We start from the raw sequence: 12,599 nt of genomic DNA, 5'->3' as shown, positions 1-12,599 counted from the left end.
TACAAACATTACAAAAACAAACAATCAAAAAACTGAAGTTGAAGGACCGGCCTTTCTGAGAAACTGTCAAGAGCCCAAGACAGCGAGAGCCGGCTGTGGGAGGGGGGCTGCTTGGTTACCGCTGGTGCCGCTGGTTACTGCTGGTTACCACGAATCCGCTCTCGAGGCCTTAGCAGAACATCTCGGATTTTGCCAGCTAGGAGTCGCAGAAAACAAGGAAGGTGGTGGTGGTGGTGGGTCATCATTTTCCAAAACAGCAGAAAAAAAAAAGTTGGATTCTGGAAAATATAGATGATAGATGATACGTTTGATGTTAATATTGGTTCTGAGCAAAAGTGTTAACAGATCTCTAAGGAAGGAAGGCTGGTTGCCAAGAGCCAAAGCAACATTGGCCTCTCTTTCCGAGAGGCGCGCAGAGCGCTGGCAAAATCCCACACAGAACCCCGTGGGTGACACAGAGAAAAATGGGTAATTGGGGCGATTTCATATTTAGTTGGACACACACATTCAGGGGACTGACCAGTAGATCGATGGGGTTGCCGCTGGTGAGGCGTCTCCCAGGTGGTGCCCAGAGCCCCCCCCCCAGCCCCGCACTGCTAATGTGTGTGTCGATTGTGAGATGAAGAAGACGTTAAAGGGTTTGTTAGGGCGCACTGGCTGCCGTCAAAGGCTGCTGTGTTAGATGCCAGGCTTCAGAGTTTAAAAGATTTTGATTGACTAAAAGGATGGATTGAAACCAACAAAATGACATTTAACAGGAGTAAAGATAAATCCTGTCTTTAGATTTAAAAAAAAAATCAATTAGCTCAGTACAGGATGGAGAAGACCCAACAGCAGTTTGTCTGCAAAGACGGATGGATTTATAATTGACGGGAAGTTCAAGAGGAACCAACAGTATGTATCCTGGCTGCTCAAAAAAAAAAAAAAAAAAAAAAAAAAAAAAATAAATACAAACCTCAGTTGCAGTGAAAGAAACATAATATCCAAGTTATTAAAGAAAAATGCCAGGCAGATCAGTCCTGTGAAGTTATTGGATTCCGTTCTGGGTACCCGGATTCACTAGCAAAGAGCCCCGTTGAGTGAGGTGGGCGTCTGTGTAGATGAGGGGGTCGAGAAACTGTCACATGATAGATGAGGAGACAGAGGACTTTATCTTGAAGAAGGTGGGGGCTCTCTAGGCATTTGGAAGCCCGTTCTGTGTAACGAGCAACTAATTTTGCCTAGCGGGTTTGTGTATTTATTCATTCCTTCATTCATCATTTACTCAGTGCTAACTACTTTCAACATTGTGTCAGGCATGATGGGCATTAGAGGCATCTAATCTCCTGGGAGAGACCCCCCCCCCAGTTCCTACAAGGCGAGAGGGACTGACACAAGGTTGACACAGGGGTACAGGAGGGTACCAGCAGATGTGGGAGCTCAGCAGACGCCATTGCTCATGAGTGCAGAGGCCGCCACGTTTGTGAAGATGACAGGCAGCTTCCAGGCAGGCAGGCCGGGAAGGCGGGCTCTCAGGACTGGCCACGGGCGGCGGCCCAGGGCATGCGGACGCGTGGCGTGTCAGACGTCGTGACGAGGAGTTTCTGATAGCGTGGCGTGGCAGGAGCATGTCAGATGCCAAAGACGGCATTTGTGGCAGGAGCACGGACTTGAAGTCTGAGCCAAAGTGTTTGCTCTTAATGAGGTAGTCAACAGAGAATGAAATGACCTCATTAAGCCCTCCTTGGGCAAGTTCACCCTGGAGTGATCACTCAGAGCTATGGGAACCAAGACACAGTCTGTCAGTCAACATTTCCGAACAGACAAAAGCCTGCCCTGGGCTGGAGGAAGATCAAGTCGACCAGCCGAAAGGAGGATCCAGGAAGGATGCTTTGGGAAAAGCATTTGGGGATAAAAATTACCAACCATCCTTTTAACAATTCAAGCGCCTCAACTGTGCACTGGCACGCGCGACCGTTTGTCAGGGATGCTGGCGAGAAGCACAGCTGGACGGGCCGGCAGGCTGGAGACTGCAGAACTGGACGTTCCCTGTCGGCGCTGAGACCCCGTGATCGCCTCTCCTGTTACAGCGTAACAATCTGATCATGAGAAAGTACGTGGTACCTTTTCATCTCGGTAGTGAATGGTGTCCTGAATCTGTGACATAAGCAAACTGATTGTATAAGTTTGCCGGGGCCGCTGAAACAGAGGACCACGAAGTGGGAGCCTCCCACAACGGAAGTGGATTGTCCCGCCCTTCCAGGGGCTGGACAGCCAAAATCCAGGTGTCGGCAGGAACGGTTCCTTCTGAGGGCCGTGAAGAAAACACCCTGTCCAGGCCTCTCTCCTTGGCTTGCAGATGGCTGTCTTCTCCCTGTGTCTTCCCAGGTCTTCCCTGCGTGTCTGTGTCCTAAATTCCTCTTCTTCTACGGACACTCGCCATATTGGATTAGGGCCCACCGTAATGACCTCATTTTAACTTGATCACTTGTGTAAAAGCCCCATCTTCAAATCACATTATTTTTTTAATGTTTATTTGATTGATTTTGGAGAGAGCAGGAGAGAAACAGGAACATCTGTTCCTGCATGTGCCCTGACCGGGGATCGACTCTGTGGCCTGTGCGCTTCGGGACAGTGCTCTAACCAGCCGAGCTACCCGGCCAGGGCTCCAAAGCACGATCGGAGGTACTAGGGGTCTACGTATGAATTTGTGTTTGTGTATGGGGTGGGAGACATGATTTAACCCAGAGTAGTAACTGAAGGACAGCTTCCGTCTGCTTTTAGAGCACAATCAGAGCCCCGTGGGAAGCAGGCAGCTCCCTCTGTTGCCCTGAAATCTCCTGGGTCCCTCAGATAAACTGGCTTTGCCCGTGGCTTCGGTGCTGTCTGGGGTTCCTCCTTTCCCTGCTCAGCCCAACTCGGGCGCTCCCAGGTCCCCTGAATCCCTCTCTCGCCTCACCGCACCCAGTACAAGCTGTAATGATACGTGTATGTGTACGACTAGAATGTGTGTTTCCTAGATTTCGTGACCCATGGGGAGAAATGCATTAAATATCCCAGCTCAGCACACGTGCTGACATTTTGAGTACAGACCAATCCTTCAAGCAAAAGACTTGTTCTTTCTTTGTTCAGTGCATGCTGACATTTCCCATAATATGTCTTCTTTTTTTTTTTCTGGTGGTAAAATATAGGTAGCATAAAAGTTGCCATTTCAAACCGTTTTTGAAGCGTAAGGCTCAGCGGCATCAAGTATGTTTACATTGTACCATCTTCACCACCGCTGCCACCTGACGAACTTTTTCAACATTCCAAATGGAAACTTTGTCTCCAGTAACTCCCCTCGCCCATCCCCCACAGCCACCATTCTACTTTCTGTCTCTGAATTTCACTACTCTAGGGACCTCACTGAAGTCGAATCCTACAGTATTTGTCATTATGTGATTGGCTTATTTCCTTCAGCACAATGTCCTCAAGGCCCATCTACCTTGTAAAGTGTGTCAATTTCCTTCCCTCCTATGGATGGAGTGATTTTGCTTACACCTGCATCCAGCCATGGGCACTTGGGTTGTTCCTACATTTTGGCTCTTGTGAATCGTGCTGCTATAAGCATGGTGCACAAAGATATCTCTGAGACCCTGTTTTTAATTACTTTGGGGATATACCCAGAGTAAAATTTTCTATTTCCTTTTTGTCAAGTGCTGATGTGACTCTTTTTTTTTTTTTTTTTTAATTTTTTTTAAATTTCTTTTTTTATTTATTCATTTTAGAGAGGAGAGGGAGAGACAGAGAGAGAGAAGGGGGGGAGGAGCTGGAAGCATCAACTCCCATATGTGCCTTGACCAGGCAAGCCCAGGGTTTTGAACCGGCGACCTCAGCATTCCCAGGTCGACACTTTATCCACTGCGCCACCACAGGTCAGGCTGATGTGACTCTTTAAATTAGCTTCCCAGCCACCTGCTGCGCATCCCAGCCCCAAGCTCGCTGCCTGGTACTGGGCGACTGTTTGCGGAGGAATGTTGAATTCAACAATAGATGATGGTGTTTCTGGGTAATTTTATTACGTCTTGATGAATAAAGGCTATAGGACTCCCATTTTCCTTTCTCTCTCTCTCTCTTTTTTTTATGTGTTGCACAAATGTGCTATTAATGCACTGGACGCTATGGTTATATTGTCCCATAGAGCGCACATCACTTACTACAATGACAACATTCTTTGGGCTCAGGCCATAAATTATGTCAAAATGATGTGGAATAATAGTCTGTTAAAATGTATGGGCGCAAAGTCAGCCTCACATTATTAATAAAGTGTTCAGAGATTTTTCTTGAACTTTCTCTGTAGATCTTTTTTTTGAATGCTGTGTAGATTATACCTAATTGACTTAACATGCATATCCTTATAATTATACTAAATTTTGCTTTTTTTTTAAAAAAAAAGAGTACATTTTTACTATTGTGGGAAAAAATAGTTTAATATTCTAGGTTAAGAGTGTAATAACAATCAATGTTTATCATCGAAGACAAGTGGGCTGAGTTCTTGTTATTTGTAATTTTGTTCTAGTGGAAGGAAAGTCTTCTAAGAAAATCCCAGTTCAATTTTTCTCCTATCCTGCTTCTGAATTTTCTTTATTCTCTAACTTTATTTTAGTTGGGGGGCCCCCAAATGTCATCTGTTTAAGATTATAAATCAACAATACTAACATGCTTAAAGAGAGCCACCTTTTCATCATTTATTCATAGCTCTTTCCTTTCAAGTTCAAGGTGCCATACTTCAGCTTTTTAGATCAATTATCCGATGGATTCTGATGCAGAAAACCGCCAGGTAGAGTAGAGAGAGGGTAAAAATGGACTCGAAGGGGGGAAGAGGAAGGAGAGAACCGAGAAGGGCCAAGGGCAAATGTGCACCTGAGTAAAGTTTAGCCTTTCAAAAGCCCCTTCTCCATGGCACCTGTCTCTTGCCTTAGAGATGCAGAGGGTCCATCAGTACTTTGGGGGAGGGGCTTCTGTGAACCCCCGGCCCCCTGACCCTCTATGTCCCGCCCCATTTCCTTCTCCTGCTGAAGTTCTTGAACATCCACATGCACGTGATCTCCTTCCGCGGCCCTGCTCCTGTCATCCCTGCTCCTCAAGAGGCTCCAGGTCACCAGCAGGCCCTCTGCCAGCACGCAGGAGGGCCTCCTCCCAGCCTGCTCCTCCTTGACTGCTTGGTGACAGGCCCACCTCTTTGCAGCTTTCTGTGCTCTTAGCCTAATGAGATAATGCCCTAGGCTGATTTTCACGCCCCTTGGTGCCTGCCTTCAGAATCTCCTCCTCCCTGTCCAAGGCTCTGCCCAGCTCCTGCGTGACCTTCAGTTCTCCCCTTGGGCGGTTCATTCGCCACCTCTTTGTCAACAGCTCCCCAGTCCCAATTCTTTCAGTGGTGAGCTGGTCTTACATCTCCAGTGGCCACACAGTATTTTTTTTTTTCAAGAGAGGGGTGGGAAGGGAGAGAGATGAGAAGCATCAACTCGTAGTTGTGGCACTTTAGTTGTTCATTGATTGCTTTCTCATATGTGCCTTGACTAGGGGGCTACAGCAAACTGAGTGACCCCTGGCTCAAGCCAGCAACCATGAGATCATGTGGGTGATTCCACGCTCAAGCGGGCAACCCCACACAGGGCATTCATTGCTAATGGGAGGTTTGCTGTTCCCTCTCGGCCTTTCTGACTCTCCAGCTGTAGGGTTCTCTGGCCCGTCCCTCAGTCTCTTTCTGTCTGTCCGTGTCCCAGGGCCCCATTTCCAGAGTGACGAGACACTCTGGGCTGCTCCAGCGCCAGGCTCTGGCCCTGGCCCTGCGGTCGGGTTTGTACTCAGACGCGTCTCCCTAACAGTGCTGGGATCAGCCGGTTACCGGACTGCAAACCTCCCGTCTCCCTCCATTTCCTGCCAGGTCTTCTACCTGACCTTTCTCTCTGTCCACTCTTATTTCTTACCATCTGCAATACAAGCTGTCCAGGAATGTCAAATCAGCACGGTGGCCTGTCAGCAGGCCCTGCTCGCGATCACTAACATTGTCCTTCCCACTTTCAGTCTCCTACATGTACCTTTCTCTTTAACAATCCCTTGTGTCTTCTGTGCTTGGGATTGATGTGACAGGGATAAGGGCTTCCACCCTTATTGATGCTTCCACCACTCCCCCTACCTTCAGCACCTAATGGCAGGCATGGCCAACCCTAACTCAAAACATGCCACCGTCAGCGACAGAGCCCAGGGCCTGCCCCTGCCTTCTACTCATGAAAACACAGGCCTCTCTCCATCTCTGAAGCCCAGCGACGACCACAGATTTTCCTAGAGTAATTTATCACTCCGTCTCCGTTTCGCCTAAATGTGTTCAACCTACACGAGTCAACAGCTACAACTTGAAACCACCCAGATTTTGTTACGCAGCCAGAAGAGCCTCCCACCCGCGGACTCTTCTTGACTTCAGGCCATGGGTAGTGAAACTCCCACGGTCAGCCTCACCTGTGCACGTGTAGACTAGAAAAGTTACAAACCCGCAGAACTGTGCGTGTCTCCTACTGTGGTGTTGTGTCCTAACTCTTTCTGAGATAGAACAAATCCTGATTTCCTTGGGTCTTGTAACAACTTAACTATAGTGTAATGTAACAAGTCTGCACCGCGGGGTCTGTAATGTAACAAGTCAGAGGGGGAAGCGAACAGATGTTTTAACTCCTGCAAATGCCCAGATTTTCTGCTTTTTGAAGTGGGAAGCCGCATCTTTTTCCCTCAGGAGCGCAGGTTCAAGCGGAGTCCGAGCCCCGCGGTCCTTCCCCCTGGAGGCGAGTCCTGCTGCGCGGAAGGCCGTGGGGACAGCGGGGGCCCGCCTCGCAGGACCTGGCCGAAAGCGGAGCTGCTCTGAGGTGGAAAGGCAGCTGAATTGGGCTCGCACATTTCCATGTTTGGTGCTGGAGCCGCCAGCGGGCTCGGGGACAGCGCCTCCGGGGAGCGCGGGCTTTGGCGTCCGCAGAGGGGTCGCCCGGGCCAGGGGGGAGTGTAAGGTCCGCGGTAGAGCTCCCCGCCCCCTCCCGCGTCGCCGCCGCCCTCCTGGCTCGCCTTTGTCCCGGTGCCCCCACGCCTCGCCCTCCCCGAGGAGGCGGGCCCGGCCGCGGCGCTCCCACAGCACCCCGGCCCCCGGGCCGCGTGCCCTCCCTCTGCGGGACCCCCGGACCTCGACTCCGCCCCGGGCCCCGCCCGCCCCGGCCCCGCCCGGCCACGTCCCCGCCGCGGGCGCCCCCTGGCGGGCGGTACCGGCGCCGGCTCGCGCGGCGGCGGCGGCGGCGGCAGCGGGCCCGGGGTTGCCCTGGTAACCGGCAGCGGCCGCCACAGCAGGGCCGGCCCCAGCGCCAGCGCCGGCCGCGGCTGGGGTGGCTCAGTGTGGGGGTGAGCGGCGGCGGCGCGGCCGGGCCGGAGGAGCGGGCGCTGCCCGGCGGCCTCAGCATGGAGGACGGCTTCTCGAGCTACAGCAGCCTGTACGACACGTCCTCGCTGCTCCAGTTCTGCAACGGTGAGTGGCGGCGGCGGCGGCCGGGAGGGCGGGGGCCGCGGCGGCGGCGGGAGGGCGGAGGCGCGAGGCCGGGCGGCCGGGGAGGCCGCGCAAAGTTGCGGCGGAGGGGCGCGCGGTTCCCGCCGCCGCGGCGCATTGTGCTGGGCCGCGGGCCCCGCGCCGCGCTCGCCGCGCTCGCCGCCCCCGCCCCCCGCGCCACCGCCCGGCTCCAGCTCCGGCTCCGGCTCCGGCCAGTGCGCGCGGGGCTGGCTGGCCCGGGCGCCTCCCGCAGGAGCGCACCGGCCCGGCAGCGCGTAGGGAGGCCCGGGCTCCCGGGGGCTCCGGGACGTGTTGCGTTTGGCTTCCAAACTCGCATCTGTTTGGAGAGGTCTGGATGGAGAACTCGGCAAACAAATCACTTAATCACCAAACACTCCTAGGAGGGTGCACGCAGTTATTTGTTTCGGATGGACCCTCAGAAACCGTTCAGTTCCACTTTGGTGAAATCATCCCAGTTGAATACAATCTAAATGGACAAGCAAAGCGGACCTGCCTTAAAAGTGTTTCCACTTACTTTGCTTGCTGGGTGATAGGTTTAAAAAATTTTTTTTAAAATTAAATTCTTTTAACAGGAAGGAAACGTTAATAGCTACCAATATGGCATCTTTAAAAAATATAAAATCCTACGTGCCTGAAAGATTTTAGTCTCACTAGCAAGGTTGAAGAAGCTTTTCACAGCACACTGCATATTTTATCGGAACATGATGTGTGATAATTCATGTACAAAAATTAACAAAACAATTTTTTAGATCTTGGATTTATTGCTTTATCAGAGAGCCCCCAGAAGTTTGTAAAGGAAAAAAAATGTATTTTTTCGAATTTGCCTATAGTGCAATTGAAATGATTTGGAATACTAGATGCTTTGACAACGCAGGCTATTTATTTTGCGATTGTAACTGTGACTTAGGGGAACTTTTCTAGCTCTTCAGCACCTGTTTGCAAATAGGAGGTATCAGGGGCAGCAATAAAGATTCCGGAGTGTGTGGGTTCATCCTCTGTAATGATATTTTAATCTCTGGTGAAATGTATCACTTTTTGGTGGAAGAGGATATATTGTGATAGTTTTGGTAACATAATTTTCATGTTAATCACAGGTAGACCTTCCTCTACTAAGTAATGCCCTCTTCAGTGGAACGGAAGTTTTGACTCTCTTTAAATTGAACACGAGTTCCCCAGAGCAGAACCCCTGCGTTTTTGATCCTCAGAAGGTGGTAAAGGCAGCTAGAGATTATTTGGTACTCTGCTGGCCACTGCAATCCCTTACAGTTTAGTCATGGGGGCGGTTCTACTCTCTAGTAGGTTGAATAGATTTCTCAATTAAATTTTGAATACTTTCCTTAATTGACTTGCAGTCAGTCATATTTGAGTTACTGGTTTTTGATGTCAGCAGTAGTACCACCTCCTACTTGTTTGTGATAGAATGCCCCCTGTGTTAGTTGTGCAAGGCGTGTGGCTGAAAAATTACATTAAATGATTTCCAGGCATAGAGGCTTTTTAAAAATTAATATATGGTCATTTATGTTTTCAGTTTGGTTCAGGTTATGAAATGAGCCTAGATTGTTTTATCCGAGCAGTTGTTTGGGAGGCCCGCTCATATTGTTTCTAAACAGAGGTTCAGTCATAAAGTTGACCTAAACATCTATTCATGAATTTTTTGGTTTTCTGCCCTTCCTTGTTAATTGCTAGTTTAGAGGTATTGGTAATGATATTTTAATGGTAATGATGTCCAAAAGGAAGTAAAAACCAGCTCTTACCCATTGCATGTAACAGTTTCACGAAAAATCACTCTAAAGTAACTAGAAGCAAACAATAAGGTCACTTCAAAACACAATTGAGTGAATCAGGACTGTTGAATTACTTTTCCCCCAAAATTCTTACTACTTACTATTTTTTGGTGACCTTATGAATACAGTTGAAAGCAAGAGTAATCTGTGAGGCAGAAATGAATGCTCACTGATGACGTCTGCAGCAACAGATGTTTCTATGTGAAATTATTCCTTTTAAGAGGCTTCCGTTAAGTGACAATGTAAATAAATACAATTCAGTTAATTGCTATGGTGATTCAGTGAAAGCAGTGGGTCACCGAAACACCCTTTCACCAAGAACTAAATTAAACATTTGGATATTTTATTAGCTATATTGAAACTTATTTTTTTAAATTGGAGGTTTACATGACAATGGCAAGAGTACAACAGCATAATATCCGAACTCATGAATTTTCATCTGTTGCGTACAGCTCCATGTTTTTGATAGCAACAGGAAATAAAAAGGCACAGTTATGTATCAGCTTCAGAAAATACAGCCCATACTTATTATTCAAGTGACAGTCACACGTAACATACTAAAGATAGAAGATAGTATCTAAATGAGAAGGAAGAAAAAATTTTGTTCTAATGAATGAAATTTCTAGCTTCATCCCGTGCTTTTTATTTTCTCCCTACTTCTACTTAATTTGTAAGTGACACTTCCAGCCTCAGGAAAGACTAGCCATTCTCATCTTTAGATGCTGCCTCTCTCTCTTAAGTAGAAAATCTGTGCACCGTTTTTCCTTCAGTGTTTAGGACTCTGTAAAGTGAGCTAGACGTCACGAACTTCCTTTATTGCTAAGAAACACGGCAGTGGTTGGAAAGTGGACGAACGCTATCACTGGCCAGCCCGTTTTACGACTTGGGAAAGAACCATCCTTGATTCTACCGTTTCTTCGAAGCCTCCCTTTGAGGGAGGTCGTGTCACCATCCTCTTTTACATGCAAGGAAACTGAAGCTTGAAGCTCGAGAAGTTTTGCAACTTTATAAGGGCCACACCACTGCTGAGGCTTGGATACCAGTCTGAATCTTGTTTGCTTTGTATTGTTTTAACAACAGCTTTATTGAGATTCTGCGTGCCATAAAATTTCACCCGTTTCAAGTGCACAGTGAAGTGGCTCTTAGTGTATATGTTCACAGCACTGTGCAGGCATCGCTGCTATCTCATTTCAGAACGTTTTTATCACCCCAAGAGGACATTCCGATACCTAGTAGCAATTGCTTTCATTCCCCCATCACCTTAGGCCCGGATGACCACGAATCTGCTTTCTGTCTCTAATTTAAATTCTGGATGATGACTGTAAATGGAACCCCATCATAATTGGCCTTCTCTGTCTGACGTCTTGTACCCCGCATGGTGTTTCAAGGTCCCTCCACGGTAGCGTGTATCAGCGCTCCATTCCTTCTCACGGCCGAATAGTGTTCCCTCAAGTGGATGCACCACATTCTGTTTGGCCTTCGCCAGTTGAATGGATGGATATTCGGGGTGGCTCCACTCCTTGACTATCGTGGGTAATTCTGCTGTTAACAGTCAGGGGCAGGTTTGTGCGTGGACAGGTGTGTAATTGCTGGGTCATAGAGTAACTCTGGGCTTAATGTTTATGAGGAACTGATCGGGATTTTAATTTTTATTTTAATTTTTATTTTTTTTACAGAGACAGAGAGTCAGAGAGAGGGATAGACAGGGACAGACAGACAGGAATGGAGAGATGAGAAGTATCAATCATTAGTTTTTCGTTCCGCATTGCGACACCTTAGTTGTTCATTGATTGCTTTCTCATATGTGCCTTGACTGTGGGCCTTCAGCAGACTGAGTAACCCCTTGCTCAAGCCAGTGACCCTGGGTCCAAGCTGGTGAGCTTTTGCTCAAACCAGATGAGCCCGCGCTCAAACTGGCGACCTCGGGGTCTCGAACCTGGGTCCTCTGCATCCCAGTTTGACGATCTATCCACTGCGCCACCGGCCTGGTCAGGCTGATCTGGATTTTATGAAGTCTACACACCAGCTCTTTTGATGACACCTGGCTGGGCCTGGATGAAAGAGGGAGGGGAGCGGTTCGAAGAACAAAATGTTGCCACTGCATTTCTGTGTCGCTTTTCAATTCTTTCCCCAGTCACCGCTCTCCATAGGGTTCATCTTGCCATAGGTTATGAAACTCAGCATTTGAAGGGGCCTAACAGGTACTCTCATCTCCTGGTTTACTTTCTTAAGCCTTTGGCTGTTTCTTCAGTGTACAGCTTACCCAGGAGGCCAAATGTGAGGCAGATAAGCACGGGGCTGCTCTATCTGAAGAGGGAAGAGACAGCACTCTGGGCTCCCCCCCTTCACTGATTCAGTCCACCCATCCCTCCAGGGCTTGACCTCTGTTTGGGGTGGGGCAGATGCTCCCAAGGGCATTCGGCCCATGCTTGAGCCGTCCCACGGGCCTGGAAGCTCACTCTTTCTCCATGCAGTCCGTTCCTCCTTCAGACAGTTCAGACTGTCAGTTTCCTAAAAGGAGTCAAAATTTGGTCCAAGTCCTATCCCGGGGGGTCCATTGGGAATAGGTTTAATTTCTTTTCCACATATGAGATTATCACATGTTTGAAGACAGTCATGATAGCTCTTTCTCAAGTTCTTCTACCTAAACATTACCATTCAAAAGGAAAAAATCCTCTTAAGATACAGTCATCCTGGTTTGCCATAGCTATTTCTTTTTGTCTGTAGTCCTTTTAAAACTTGATGCAACTGAATGTGGTTTTTTAAACAGAGCGGAGTAGAACAGGATACTTGACCTCCCTGATTCCGTGGTCCATACTTCCAGTGACGCAGCCCAAGATGCAGCTTGCTCTTTTGCTGGTTGTGTCACGTCCTTACCTTTCACTGGTTTTTGTCTAAAATTCTTGTTTGTTTACATGTACTTTGGCTAAGCTCTTTCTCTTTTTTGAGCGGAAAGAACCCTATCAGATTATAACACAATTGTAGTCTGTGTTATAAGGCTGCAAATCATCTCACCCTCTTAGAGCATATTTCAGCATTATAATAACTTGGAAGTTGGTTAGACTTCAAGGGTTATGAGTCTGGCTAATCACCTTTCCTCCATTTTGCCTTAGAGGGTATCATGAGAGACCTTATTATATTCCTTCTAAAGCCTGCACAGAGTGTATCTAGAAGTTCCCTAATATAGCTGGACGGCTCCTGCAGGCGGCCACTCGTTCATGATGAGGGCAGGTCGAGTCCATGTTACTTGCTGCTCT

At 48.4% G+C, this 12,599-nt stretch overlaps 1 protein-coding gene across 4 annotated transcripts in view; it reads left to right on the top strand.

Annotated features, from left to right (window-relative positions):
* EML1 (EMAP like 1) overlaps positions 1–12,599 on the top strand; it is a 172,056-nt gene that overhangs the window by 40,021 nt on the left and 119,436 nt on the right. Inside the window, exon 1 of one of the 4 annotated variants that reach the window (XM_066272623.1) lies at positions 7,335–7,519. The exons of 2 other annotated variants lie outside the window; for them this stretch is intronic. In XM_066272623.1, coding sequence (XP_066128720.1) covers positions 7,453–7,519 — 67 coding nt within the window. In that variant the 5' untranslated portion in view covers positions 7,335–7,452. Of the gene's footprint in view, positions 1–7,334; positions 7,520–12,599 lie in introns of those variants that run through there. One more of the 4 variants, XM_066272626.1, reaches the window with a different exon arrangement.

This window comes from Saccopteryx bilineata, chromosome 4, assembly GCF_036850765.1.
Source record: "Saccopteryx bilineata isolate mSacBil1 chromosome 4, mSacBil1_pri_phased_curated, whole genome shotgun sequence".
NCBI lineage: Eukaryota > Metazoa > Chordata > Mammalia > Chiroptera > Emballonuridae > Saccopteryx > Saccopteryx bilineata.
Note: the sequence above shows the minus strand (reverse complement) of the source record. Positions and strands in the feature narration are given on the sequence as shown.